Source organism: Odontomachus brunneus, unplaced genomic scaffold, assembly GCF_010583005.1.
Source record: "Odontomachus brunneus isolate Ranch 3 - 2012 unplaced genomic scaffold, Obru_v1 Obru_scaffold_073, whole genome shotgun sequence".
Lineage (NCBI taxonomy): Eukaryota > Metazoa > Arthropoda > Insecta > Hymenoptera > Formicidae > Odontomachus > Odontomachus brunneus.
In genome coordinates, this window is record NW_022639523.1 from 1,458,970 (window position 1) to 1,474,039 (window position 15,070).

Genomic DNA, 15,070 nt, shown 5'->3' on the forward strand with positions numbered 1-15,070 from the left:
TCGTAAAACCGTATTACCAACAAGCCGCGTCTCCATGCTGGCTACGATGCGAACAAAGGCCAGCGCCACCACCACACTCGCCAATGTTTTTCCGTCGTACCGTAAAAAGACGAGACCGTCCAAACGACCATCCCGCTCTTTCTATTTGTCGAACATAGAGAGGTTCATCGCCCGCCGCGAGCGAAACATAGACGACGAAGAACACGAGACCTGACGTGAATTTCCAGCATTTAATTTATCCCACTATTGCGTCCGACGTCGCAAACGACCGTTTATCAGTACCACTTCTTCTTCTTCTTCTCTATCTTTCCTCCTGCATCCCCTTCCGCTTCTATCTCTCAAGCGACTGCGAAGAAATTGCGTCGCTAATCAAATAAATGGATAGCGGTGCGCCAGCCATTGGACAGTTATCTACGATATATAGTTTGACAAATTCGTTATCGATATAATTAATGATGCTGTCGATTTATAAGTATGTCGTAGCTTCTGTTGATAACTCTGCATTTGTTCCGAAGCGAAATGACTTTTTCGTTGCTTCATTTGTTTCCTCATCTCTCTTTTTCTCAGTCGTTTCGTCGGTACGGTTTACATTTGAGGGTACATGAAGTAAATTCAACCACCACTTGTCCCAAACGTCCCCGCGAATGAGTATCGCGTCGAATTTGTTCGGATTATCGTTGTTTCAACCATCCTCGACGCGGATTTCGACGTAGCGCGACAGTCTTTGACACACGTCATTGTTTATAAACTTCCTCGTGTGTAATTGCATTACATCCTACTTTGGTGATTTCTCGTTAATGAAGCTCGAGTCCTACATAACTCATATTACGGTCGCAGTACGCGCCATTTCTACATAAAGTATAAAGTTTGAATCTAGCTCCGACCGACGGCGACGGTCGTTATTCTCCGTTGTGCCGTTACGTCGTTGAATTACAGCGAGAGATAAATTTTTCGAATCACCCTCGGCGAATTCAGGCGAATGTCGCCGAATGCGCGAAGCAGCGATCGCCGCGTCCCAAGGAGATTTGTTAACTTCTGGCAAACAGAAGTTTATCAATAAAATTGCTTTCACGGCCGTAATACCGGCCTGGAGCCCCGCCAAATTTGGCCATCCAACTACCGCGCACTTTGTGCGACTCACACACTCGTGACCGATGCACCCGCGACTCGACGGCATACATATTTAGAATGCGCCGCTTGCTTTAATCATTTAGTAACTCTCGACGTGGTAATTACGTTGGCTCTGGTTAATTCCGCGCGCAAATATCTGTCGAGTTATTATTTTGCGCTGGACGTTATTAATTTTCCGTCGCGCGCGCGCACGTGAGTCGCAAATTACCGCGAACACATGCCCGCATTGCTCGGAGTTACTTCGATGTCGAGCCGACCGACAGAACTCACGATCGCGATCCGAAGCGGAAGGCAGCTTCTCGCATGCTCGTTTCCTTCCGTAATAAAGCAGAAAGTTCGCTGTTGTCACGCCAACAACAGCTTTAACCTTTTAAAGCCATTATAATCCGCTATAATGGGGTATTTATTTCAGATCTTTGGGACATGTATAATTTATAGTTGTAATAATTCACGAATTAACACAAAACTTTAACAAATACCATTTTCCATCTGAAAACTCAGAATGGATGTGCCATATCATTCTGGGAATTAGGGTTCAAAAGGTTAGTATAAGAGTTACTTAGCAAAAGGACGTTCGCTACGATCTTCAGCGAGAAGTACAATTTCCCTTTTTTGAATTTTGAAATTTTCTTGTAATTTTTACTACAATATTTTCTCCATGATATATGATCGTTATAAAACGACAAATTCATTGTGCGACGGAACGCATGGGCTGTTCGTTAGTCGAGCGAGTTGTAATTTTTAATATGTTGAAATTAACTTTGCTTCCCTGACGTACACACACGCGATACACGCCTGAACGGCAAATAACAGGATTCGGCAGTGAAGCTGGCTTCGCTCGAGATAAGGATGTTAGGGAGTTCCATCGTTGGAACAGGGTCGTCGCGTTGGGCATCAGCTGGCGCCTCGTTTCGCCGTTTGGCGAGAGCGAAGCTTCATGCGAGCAACGACGTCTCGAATCCTTAATCGCGTAAATGGAGTTTATTTCGCGCGTCAAGCCGCGCGAACTTTCGAGGCAGTTGCGCGCAACTCGGCGTGCCGTGCATACATTAGTGCGAGATGATTCCCGGCCAGCGATAGTAGCCACCCGTTTTCACGACATGAACTGTTCGGCTTTCTTCGGTACCGTCAAGTAGAAACGGAGACTTTCATCCGGTTTTCTCTCAAACAGTGCCTATAGACGTTTCGCTCCTTTCCCCAAAACTTTGAATATTCCAATTAATGGTACACCAATTTGAGGAAATTATTCGTCTTTAGACGAAATTATTTCAACTTAACAATTTTAGTATTGCATTTTTCTTTTACTGTGAATACGTTTGAAAACTTTCGGGGATCTCAGTGTTAGAGAAAAAAGAAATGAAATGATAGTGTTTCATAAAATAACATTAAATTGGGATTGAGAGAAATAAAACGTCACTCTAAGAGAGTACAAAGCCGCTCCAATCGACGGTATCGAAGAAAATAATGGAGCTCGTCCGGAGAAATTTGAAACGAGCGAGCGAACTCGAGACGCGGCGGGAGGTGTCGAGGTCTTTCGTATCAGCCGAGTATTTTCGATTCGATTATGAAACTCACCTCGTTTCGAGGCGTGGAAGCTATCCTGCGGCTGTATCACCTCGACCTGAGCGCTGAGTCGAGACTTGGGCAGGATGTCCCGGTTGGCGTTGATTTTCTCCGCGGCATAGCGAAAGGCCACTTCCTGCTTGTCGTCCGACGGATGAAACAGCCCGCCTGGGAAATCACACATCCATATTAAAGGGTGCTACTTTGACAAGATCCACGCGTGCACTTCTCCTTATTTTCCGTCTACGACCGACGTTGTCAGGCGTATCTCTCCTTCACCGGCGTCTTTCTCTGTCCGACCGTCTATATATCTACTTCTCTTTCTGTCCATGCGGTGTATCGACCGCGATAAAGATTTATGGTCCATTTACATTTTCGCGGTGCGATCGCTGGCGGAACCGCGGTAACGTCACAATGTGTTCTCCGCATGCATGTGTTTACACGTGATCCCCCGCTGTTGCACCAATTTCGATATGTCCGGCGGAAATTCTGGTTTGACTTGGCAAATAGCACGCTTCTGAAGCTCGGAGAGAAATCTAGTGTAAAAACCGTTGAACCGTCCTTCTCTCTCTCCTCCCTCTGTCGCCCGATGTTAACTATTTTTACATGCACCACAGCACAATTCAAAATAGGACTCTCGGACAGTTCGTGCCGCACGTTTGATTTATGGATTCGGGAGTGTTTTAGGCTAACAGAGATTATATCTCCCACACCGGTCAAATGTCCATAAAATGTTCTGGACAGTACGTACAGCGAACACTGGGAAAAAAAGAGTGTTTTAATAAAATGAATCCGGAAAATGTATTTTGAATTACTTGTTGACGCGCCCGTGCGAGAAAAATCCTACCTAAAATATATTTTATTTAACGTCAGGATTATATCGTAAAAAGTGTAAAGAAATAAAATAAAAATACAGAAATTGAAAAAATATCACGGGTAGGTGGTGTACGCGCGCGCGTGTCCCGGACTGCCGTAGAATAAAACTGAATTAAAAGGGATATTCGTGAAATATCTCTGTATTCGAAATAATAGCATTCCTATCGCGAGATGCGCGGTGCACGGTATGAGTGCAGGATTTATTTTGGTTCGATTAAAAAACGCACACAGAGGAAGGAAAGAGCGCGCCGGTGTGTGCGAGTAACAATACGTCCTGTCTCTTGTCATTTCCATCGCGTCGCGTCGTGTCGCGCCACATAAGTACTCTCCCGGCGGTGTTCTTCGGTCGGACCGCTTAAATTCCGCGTGCTCCAATTCATTCGGCGGGAGAAATTGGCGCCATAAATTGATTTTAATCTCGTGTACGTCATAAAGTAACTGTACGAACAGCTGCGCCGGCTTGACTCCACGATTTATAGAATTTGCGGGATAGATTTACGTCTCTCGTTAGCGGCCCGCCATCGATTCACTCCGCAAGGTTACCCGACTCACCCCAACTCATCTCCACGCCATTGTGACAATAATGAGCGGTAATAACGTGGCCAAAAAAAGGGTGTGAATAGCGCGGGAACGTGGGCGTGAGGTCGGAAAGGAGGAAACGCGCCGTTTCGCGCGAAAAGAATCAATTCCGCATGGGCTTTGTTTTTTTCAGAAAGAGAGCAGAAAGAGCACAATAACGTTTTCGGGGTCTAACAGATATCGAACGGTCGGCCAGAAATTCGTGCCATAGATATTGTTAATCGTTCGCGTCGCGCCGACATCCGGTATTTCAAGAGCCGTTTTCGTAAAAGCGTCGCAAATTATATCCCGTTGGAAATATTCGCCTACTTCAAATCAAACGTTTTTTTTTTGTTTCTCTTTTTTTCGGATAAATCATTGTAATCGAATTACTGAGAGATAGAGTTTTGCCCATTTAACAGAATATCGGATAGCGGTATTTTGTTAAATTGGCAAAACGATTTACTACTTTTAATTTACTGCTAAGCGACACTTCTGTGGCGGAGACACGACTAATTTGACTTAAATGAACGAAAGTAAATGTGATTTGTATCTCTGGTAAAGTATGTTTGGCAAAATGATAATTTGCAACGTTGATTTGCAATTCGATCTATTGCCCCACCGATCACCAAACAGCAAGCACGCTTTCGTTATGATAACCGAGGGATTTTCCTCAAAGCTCGAATAAACCCATTGATCGTTAATAAATTGCTTTGACACGCTGGTCGATCGGCGGCGCTCCCACGTCGCCGCTTTCGTTGCAACCATTACGCGGCGCAATAAAAACAGCAAATTGATTCCACTCCGGCACATCGGGTTTATTTCCGCCATTCCGTATATCAAGCCTCGGTTTAATTACGCGCGCGAAAAGCAAGATCGCGCCGTCAGCTTATGTAAATAAATCGCGAAAACTGCACGGCCGCAGCGCGCTCGCGCGCTTTTAATTTTGACGTGGGTTTGACGGCCCATGAGGCACATGTTTGTAATAACGTAGCGAGCGAATGGCGAGGCGCTGCTCTAAAACGGAAGATCGCTCGTAATTCTTATTATAACGACGCGAAAGACAGCTTTGTAAGCGCGTAAATTACGCAGAAGCGGCGTGGTCTTCTTGTTTGCCGCTCTCGCGGTCGATTCAACGTATCTATCCGTTGTGTATCGCCCGAACATCCGGTGAAATTGAGATAAAAATCGTGATATTTGCTGAGATAAATCGATCACCTCGAAAATCGGCTTTACTTCGGCTTGCTCATCTCGTAGTTAAAATTACAATCTCGCGACGTTTCTGCAACATGCGAGACGTCTTTTGCATACTTGTGCGAATTTTTGTATGAAAATTGGTTATCTGCATATTCATCACGCTCTGGCGTTAGACTCGTTTTAACAGGCCGAAAGTAAACTCACGTGTTCGCCTTCGTGTCAGTTATTCATTTCGCGACGGGAGACAACGCGCAATTTATGTTCAAACAGCAATAATTGAATAGGCACCGGCCGGAAATATCGTAGGAGCGGCGAGCGAATTGCAACGGAGGTATATCGCGCGAATTAGAAAAGCTGAGAGATGTGGAGCGCTTAAAATTCAATCGACGTAATGCAAGCCAAAGGAACTTCTACACGCGCTGTGTCTCTCGCCGGCGATCTTTCTTCGCGCCATTTTGGTAATTCGCCGAGCACTATCCTCCCCGATAACAAAAAGACATTGGCCGTGTATATTGGCCGCGGGGGGCTGAGGGGTCCTGCCGGCAGGTGGCGGAGAGGCGCACGGATGCATCACAATCGCATCAAAACTCGCGCAGCAAGTGCGCCAAAGCGAACGTGTATCGAAGCACCGACGATCTTCTCTTCGGGCTCGTGTATAATATCGATCCGTTTCTCCCGCTACTTCAGAGAAGAAAGCACTCGGAAGTCAAGTGCAACGTGAATTTACGTTTCGATAAAGGTTCAGAGTGCAACCGGGCCTTCGATGCATCATCGCTCGTCGCTTGTATCGCGTATATACTCGCGCGCGTCTCATAAGTATTTAGTGACGTCGACGACGATCGGGGCTGTTGAACAACAGCACGATTTCACGAATGGATCTACGTCGTTCAAGGAATTGGCTCGGCTCGCGAATAACTTTTGCGCTCAATTATTTTGAAATTTGTTGTCCGCGAAATTTCAGTGAAGTTTAATCAAATGTATATGCATGGAAAAAAAGGTTTGGTTGGAGGTATACCAATTTCTTCCAATGAATACGAACGATTTAGAAAATTCTATTGAAATTATCCGAAATTCTGCTTAAATTGACCAGAAATGTTGATAATTTCGATCGGATTCCGATTACTTCTAGCGGAGTTTCTGAGAGCCGATTTTTCAATAACAGCTTGAACTTAAGTCTAAGTTTCAACCCTGTTTAATTGTATATCGAACACTTGGCTGGAGTAGAGAGTAAGTTTAAATCAAAGTTTAAACTACTGTTGAAAAATGGACTCCGAATCGCTCATATTTCACCGAAAATTGGTTATTAACGACACGCGTGTTTTCTCAGACGTTATCGATTCTTTCGGCAGGTTTTAGCGACAAGAAATAAGTATTAAAAAATATTTGTCTCCGTCGGAAATTATTTATGACTCGACCCGATATAAGCTGTCGTTGTTTCATCGCACTTGCGGAAGATCAGACGAAAATGGAACGCGACAAGCTAATACGCGTATATAGGCGAGGCGCTTTTGTTATCGTAAATATTTGTCTTCGCGAGCAGATATGCATAAATACATAATTTTCGAGTATAGAAATATCACGTACACGACACAGTGTTACACACACTCGCCGTTTGATCCGGCTAACGATAACAATGTTGGTTTTCTTTCCGGACAACACACGATGGAATGTGCGTCAAACGATGCAACGAAAGTTGTTCCATTAAATAAACGAGATTTTATTTTCTATTGGAAAGGTAGTAGCGGCGAAAATTACCGCACTTTGTGATTTCGTAATCCTCTCTACCCATAATGAGAATTTAAATACAAATGGCTTTTATGGAAAAACAATCGAGTGCTTCTATGATAAAACTAGAATATAAACCTTTAAAATTTCCTCTTCAAAGGAGGGAACGTGCGATAATATTTTACATCGTGAAAAATACAAGGATACGTAAAAAATACAGCGCACTTTGAACAGCACAGCAAACTGAACGTTTATCTTTAAAATCAATCATCGGACAAAATAGAATAATATTATCGATTTCTATTTGTGTAAAAGAGAACAAAGCTCTCTCTGTTTCTCTCAAATAAATTCATCTATCTTTCTGTATAGATTTCAAAGATGAATAAGCGCCACGTTAATGCAAATATTTGCGAGATCCAAAAAGCCCGCGAATTTCTTCAAACTCGCAATATTTGCTGCACGGTTATAGTATACGTAGAATATACTATTCGTAGAATAGTACTATATACGTAGAATAAACTATTCGTCTTATATGCACGGACGTTACAGCCGCTCCGCGACATTACAGAGATTTCCGCAATTTGTAAGCGGAATGCTGCATCACTGTCCGTCTCTCTGTCCGTTTGTAGCCGACTGTTACTACTTTCAATGTATCCACAGGCGGGCGGTTAAACGACATTTGACTGTGAAATACCCTCGTTGCTATGTATGTACTACATGCGCAGTAGTACACGCGTGGTTGAGAACGGACTGATTTTCTCTCTGACGCGCGCAAGCCAGAACTTGGGTAATTGTCGTGGCGCATCAATAAAATGCACGTTATCCTGTGTGCTCGCCGCTCGCGCCATCAGTGTCAATTAAATAGAGCACTGTTAGTAACACAGTCTTTTATCGTTGCCGTAAATTTCAATTATTTACCCTGGCCGGGATTAAACATTTCATGGAGCCGCTACGGTCTAATGATATCTCGCAACTGTTTACGCAATATCGTGTACATGCGATATTGCGTAAATCAAGTGGAAGCGTAAACGCTGAAAGCAGAGAATGGTGTGTGGAGACCTGCGGAGAGGTAGCTTTAAATGAGATCGGACGGAAAAACTCATGGAAAATTCTCGAAGGAAAGCGAGTGATAATGTGATCGAATTAAATTTCGCGTATCACGAAGGGAGATCCCGGTATTTTCTCGCGTGTACGCGTCGATTATCGCAGTTTCCGCGAGGTGAAACAAACACGAAAGAATTACCGGGCGCTTGCGCGTATTGGCGTCGAGGAGAAACGCATATTTCCGGTTTTAGCTATCTCGGTAACTCCGCACCGAGATCGCGTTGGCGCGAGGTCCACTTGAAATTAACTGTGCAAAATAAGATTTTGTCTGCTTATAATATCCTCCGAAACTTCTCATCCTCAACTTCATCTCGGCGAGAGCTGAGTCACGCCCGCCGGCTCTTGGCTCGAGCATTATCGACCGAGACATTGATAATAATTTTACTGACGCTATTCAACACTGCCAAAAGGGTCGCGGCTTTCACGTCGGAGGAAACTGGAAAGATACTCACCTATCCTAATGAAATCAGGAAGAGCCGTGGCGTGGGCGGCGAGGAGCGCCAGCAGCAGCAGCAGCCACCTCGCAGCCATTTCCGGTTCCGGTTCACCCCGTCTTCCCCGCCCTCCGTCGCCGCCGCCGCCACCCCCACCCCGCTGGCGCTGCCTGCAGTTCCTCCCTTTCTCTTTCTGCAGGCTCTTCTTCCCTCCTGCTCTGCCTATCTCTGTCTTCCTCTTCTCTTCCTCCTTCTCTCTCTTTCTCTCTCTCTTCGTCCTCCCAAAGGAACTTACGCCACTGGAAAACAAGATTGGACAGCGAGTTCATTAAAATGCACATCGCGAACCCTCGCATCCGGCCTGAATATCCGCCATCGTTTAAGAGAAGGGGGAGGGAGAGGGGGAATTGTGTTTCGGGGACGCGCCGTGACGACCGATCATCGACGCGAAATAGCCAATGACGACGGAATGTCGTCGTCCTACAACGAAAACGCGCTGAAAAAGCCAGGAAAATCCGGTGATGATAACCCCGCCTAAGCCGCTCATCTAGATATCGGTCGTGTCGAGATATTAAGAACAGGATTATAGGGAAAAGAGACCGTAACGTGTCTGATCGAATTGTTCTTGGAAACGTCGGGGTCTTCAAATCGGCCACTGTACCGTTTTAGTACGTAAAGTTTCGTCTACAGAGTTTCGTCTACAGAGAAAAGAATTATACACGGAAACGCGAATATAAAGACGAAAATGTATTGTACACTGGTGATCCTTTTCCGCCCTCTTCTTTTTTTCTTTTTTCCCTTTTTACGTCGTACAGCTCCGACGGAGAGTGGGTTAAAAGATATTAAAAAGTAGAAAAGTCCCCCCATCCCCCATCTGTGGTCAGACACGCGCAGTATAGTATAATAGACATAAATGTCTCTTATTCGTCTCTTTTTAAATATAAGTTTTACGAGATGTTACGCGCAACGACTGAATACTCTGGCAGTTGCCGCAGCATTATGTAAGCACCGTGCTGAATATAATTCCAAAATATATTGCGCCCTGAAATATATTCCGCGAAAATAGCAAGGCGCGCTCGCGCTCCTTTCGCCTCGTCCGGTTTCTTCCTTTTGTTGCGACCTGTCCTGTGCTATCCTATGAAAGTAAATGCGACGTGGTCAGATGCCACACAGAAATGTAGGATGAACAGCCTCGTTGATTTTCAATCGCAACTTTGGTCTGGATGTTAATAAGCCGTCCAAGTTTTATCGCGGACGATCGTCGCGTTTTTCCGTATTTTAAACACACGTGAGCCGTCCGTTCTCTCCACGCATCCCTTGATTTATGAATTTCTCGATCAGTTTGAGGACCAAACATATTTTGATGTGAAATATTTTTCTACAGGATTACGTATGCGTGTCTATTTACGAAAACGCAGAACAATCGGTGAATCTTGGAATGAAAGTGAGATTTGTTGTCCGTGTATTTTTACAGTGGCGTACTGTAAAAATTATTTAATATATTTTTACAGCGATAAACGCGCACGCACCGCACTGCGTCGAATTGTTGTTGATTTTTCGGTGATCCACGCGAGCGTACGAGTTGCGAAACACACGATCCTCCTTGCCTTGCGCGCTTATCATTTACACAAAGTAACGTTGCGGCGGCCGAAACTGAAAGCAACAAAATAGAACGCCAACGCGGATGGTCGGCCAAGCGGAGGTGCCGGGAGAGCCGGCGGGGCGGGCTGGGAAAAAAAATGGGGCCGCGCGCGTTTTTAAACTGCAGCTGGGGGGGCTTTTTTTCGTAGCGCGCGAGTCCGCGAACGTGTAGCTACAATGTTCGTGCGTGTACAATATACGAGCTTCGCGAAAGGTAGGACCGAGCCGGATTGCGCAAGGTTGGTAAATGCAGACGGGAATACAGTGAAAATACATAACGCCGCGCTACGTCGAACTATATACGCGTCCTAGAAAAATATTTGTTAATCCGCGATGCAGATTTCGTAAGCGACGCAAATCCGTTATTCGCCTTTGGGAAATCCTCTCTTTCATTATGGACATTGTCGTACGGAAATATATTGCGTTTATCTTTCCGTTTGTTTTCCGCCCGCGAGCTTTTTTGTTCGCCCCACGATATATTATTCATGTAGTCTGCATTGGACGTTTATAAGCATTGCGAGGCCGAGAGAGAGAGTGGAAAGGAAAAGAGAGAGAGTCAATCGAGAACGCAATAAAGCGACGTTGTGCGCGAGTACGGTAAAAAATAATAATCGTGGTACTTCCATCTTCGTCGGCGCGCTCGATATTTACGAGCCCGCCTGGACGTTTCGAAACGCCTGGATTCGAGCGAATAAATTTATATCGTACGTTCTGCGGCATATATTTCAACTCATTAGCAGCATGTTCTTCTTCGGTTATCGAAAATAGCGCGTTGCGATTGTTGAAATTCAAATATTACGGATGTGCGCGGACGTGTAATTACATTTTTATCATATTTCCATTTCATGAATATTTAATATTTGCTACTGCCATTCGCCATTCCTCTCGCTCTCCCGATTAAGAGCCACATCCGAAATTACGCTATCCCGTTACACCATCTGGTTTCTCTCTTTCTCTTCTTATCTCGTCCCCTCCCTCCTTCTTCTCGCGTTGCGATAGTGCGCGTTTACAACTCTCTTAAATTATACTGCGAAGCAGTAGCAACGTACCGTGTACGGTAAACGTAAACCACTTTGGCGAATGCGATTTACCGACTCAATTTTGATACGGAATTAATGACAACCGCTAAACCCGCATCGCTCCTAATGTGACGTAATTATCACCATCAGAGAACGTTCATCGCAAAAGATGTATTACATAACGAAATAGGGAATAACGGCAAATTCGTACGCGCTGATTCGCGAGTTAATTTATCGCAGTAGCGGAAACTAACGCTGCACAATGGAATAGTTAAGCACGCGTGTAAAACGGCGAGATAACTTTGTTCGCAACAAATTTGAATTAACACGCGGAATGCGTTGATAACGCCTTTCGATTTCGTTTTTGGCTCTCTTCGGGTCGAACGCGTCTTGTTCAGATACTCGTGTAATCGCGACTGCTTATTAAAGCATCCAGAAGCGTTTTTCTAATTTCTAATTGCTTTGATGCTACTTAATCTATTATTCACCTTTTTCATCTCATGTGAAATTTCTCACGCGCACACATATATTCAATTATTTATTGCTGCCAAAATGTCGGACACAGTTGCGAGTCACGATGCACGAATTTCTAGACACAATAACAATGCCATACAGGCTAGATTCTCGACCTCCGGCGAGCGTCGGAATGGAGAGACCAAATGTAAGAGAAACGGTAGCTCTCTGGCTTTAGTAATAACGCAGCTACTGTGTACAACGTGTGCAAACTTGCCGCGGGCGAGTTAGCGCTAATTATTTACCGACGTCACGATGAACCTCTTCGGATCGCATCAAAATTGTCCAAATGTATCTCGTCCTCTGTACCCGTCGGAAAAAAAAAAAAAAGAAAACTCCTATCTCACGTGACGCACGAAATTCGCCACTTCGGCCGTGCGCGTTGCCATTGACGGATTACGGGGAATCACTCTCTGGATACCCTCCCGTCTATAGCTCGCGAATTAATTTAGTGGGACGACAAAGGCCGGCATTACAGTGCATGAACTCCCGGTGTTATACAATGCTAGCGGAGCACGCAGCGCGCCATTTACCTATTTATCCAGCCGCTGTGAACCGTTCCTAGAACTACCGACTCGCAGTTAACCCGAGAACGGCGTCGCCACTTTGCAAAACGTCTCGCCACTTGCCAGTCCACACCCACGAGACCTCTCTGACGTACGACCGGTTTCGCGACTCCCGCGTGTAACGCACGTCGCGCGATCACCGATTCTCTTTCCGCATAGCTGATCAGACCGCCGACTGCTCGCCCATTTCCTTGGAGTTGGACCGTGCGCGAGCGCGGGTGCAAACGCGAATTTCCGGTGCATCGGCGAAACCTGTGACGCGAGATTTGAAGCGCGGGGCCCACCTTTTTCATCGATTTACATCGTACGCTTCAGTTGCAGCCCGATGGGACAAAGTAAAATCAAGCAACGCAAATACGACGACTGCACATGATCATATGTTTTTTAATTATCGATATTAAATTTTAATTGGCTTTATTTTAACTTAATTGCCGATATTAAATTTAATATCGCTGTCATGTGCAATTGGTGCGCCTTTTTATTACAATAAAGCACAATGCGAATAGTTTTAAAAAATATGCGTTCCTAATAGCTGCATTTTAATACAGCCATGAATAATGGTACTTTCTTTTGCATTTTTCTGCGCAGCGCGTGTCCAGCTATATAGACTACGAAAAATGGCGCGAAGTAATCGTACGATGAATTCGTAGGGGGAAATCCGCGGAGAGAAGAATGTGTCGCCCGCAAAATTTTGCAGATTTATCGTCGCATTTTAGATAGACGGCGTATGGCGTTCTTCCTCGCGACGAGCTCACATGTCGTCCCTCTATTGTCGTTACCCCCTGTTGTCCTCAATCTCATCATTCTCATCCAATATCACCCGTGAAAAGCATCGCGCGTCATTTCGCATTTTTTTACTTTTCCATCGAACAGAGCCGCGGCGAGGGTGGAAATATATCCGCCGTGGGACATCATATAGTAATATTGACATCTTCCGAAAAAGAGGGAACGATTTCTCGAAGATAAATCGTTTAACAGGGAAAGATAATGTTTCACCGCGCATCTCTCCTCCGCGCGCAAGCGAGGTAACAAAGTGGGACAAGTCGTTCTTTGATTCAGGCGCGATATTCCTTCCCTCCTCAAAAGTACTCGATGTCGCGGAACGATATTGAAGTACTTTGGAGTGTCGAAATGGAATTCAAAACGTCGTTCCCGTCGAGAGATCATCGAGCCTGGTTTACCAGAAGAATCTACCTTTTCTCCCTTCTCGTTTTCCACGGTACTTCGCTAGACAGTCCGACGATGCACTTGAGTGTCATCGTAGGTACATCGTAGGTTTACTGACGGTGTGCGATAAGGGTGAGTGGTAGAGGAGACCCAGAAGAGATAGAATGAGCGACAGAAAGAGACTCGAAGAACCGGCATTGGGCTTCCTTCGGAGATGCGCGCTGAATTTTAATGAACGCTTTGCCTTTGTGCACTAAGCTCCCTTCCGCCGGAGTCGGTCCCGCAGGACGCGCGGGCGCGGGTGTGAAATTTTTATGGAAACACGAATCATTCGTCTCGCCTCGTCTTGCCACCTCGGCCCATGATCATCTGTCCCACGTCGCTTTCACGCCGCTGGGGGGTAACGAAGCTTCCCGGCTGCTGTTCCCTTCCGCGCGCAATCATTCGCAGTTGTCGCACGGCGCGCGATGCAAATGGGAACAAGGGAGGCGGCTGGAAGCGCACGGGAACTCGTAAATATATCGATGCACCCCTTTGTCTCATTGTCGCGGGCCGATCGATCCGTTATATAGTGAGGCGGGCGACAGAGCGAGAGCGAGAGAAAGAGAGAATGGCGCGGAAATTTTTGGTGAAAAAAAATTGGACAAAGTGATGAAACTTTGCGCACGCGAAAGTAGAAGGCTGGAGCAAGTTGGTGGAAGCCCTCGGAAGTTTAATAAGGATCGCTATCTATGTAATAACATAAATGAGTAATATCGGGCGATAGCAATCTCATGGGACGCGTCTACCTTCTTGTCGGATATTTCTCGCGTGGAATATCGGATTCAAACCAATTTCCCGAAATCGAAATCGAGCTGTAATCGCTTGTGCACTCGATACAAAACAGTTTAGACACATTGAAGTCAGATGCGCACCAAATTGTCACGATTGGCAGCCACTATTGACAGAATTGCAGCAATCGGTTATAATAGGAGAAGGGAACAGTACAAGATGTTGGCCCATTGTTATACACTCGTGTCTTTCTCTGATAGATAAGAATATAATAAAAACACTTGTTCCTGAAATATTTGCAGTTGTGACATTGAATATCTCATATGTTGTTTAGCTTCTCTCATAGCTGATCACTGCCTATAATAACTTTCAAAATTTACTTAAATATTTATTCTCTTGCTTGAAAATAAATTCCTCTCTTCAAATTTATTGTTACACTCTATACTATCATTTGGGTTCTTATCATAACCGATTATGCACATGAGCAGTGCCTCTTAGTAGTGACAACTTGAGGCGGTGACAATTTCCTTCGATGACAAGCTGTTTTCATACAGAACACATCTTACTCATAAGAAAAATACGAGATGCGACTCGACGAATGTCGTGTTATCATCGGGATTTTTTCTCCCAGCGGTATCTAAGATCACGACAGGTGAAACGGGAACCACCTTGCGGAATTCGTCGGTCGTAGCATCTTAAGATCGTAACACGATTCGTCCCTCGCCGCTCGCTTCAAATTGGATTCTTCTGGTCCAGCGCGGCGGCTCTCTCTCTCTCTCTCTCTCTCTCTCTCTCTCTCTCTCTC

General features: G+C 45.3%; 1 protein-coding gene and 1 long non-coding RNA gene across 9 annotated transcripts in view; one reads left to right on the forward strand and one right to left on the reverse strand.

Annotated features, from left to right (window-relative positions):
* LOC116847068 (glutamate receptor ionotropic, kainate 2) overlaps window positions 1-15,070 on the reverse strand; it is a 330,836-nt gene that overhangs the window by 138,586 nt on the left and 177,180 nt on the right. For all 8 annotated transcript variants that reach the window (XR_004378653.1, XM_032821664.1, XM_032821662.1 and 5 more), the window contains 2 exons: window positions 8,607-8,887; window positions 2,707-2,862 (listed from right to left, as the gene is read on the reverse strand). Coding sequence is in view for 7 of the 8 variants with exons in the window: in XM_032821664.1 (XP_032677555.1) it covers window positions 2,707-2,862; window positions 8,607-8,685 (235 nt within the window). In the remaining variant the exon portion in view is untranslated. The remainder of the gene's footprint in view (window positions 1-2,706; window positions 2,863-8,606; window positions 8,888-15,070) is intronic.
* The window catches only part of LOC116847075, a 173,236-nt gene that overhangs the window by 9,941 nt on the left and 148,225 nt on the right, over window positions 1-15,070 (forward strand). The gene's annotated exons all lie outside the window — the stretch shown is intronic.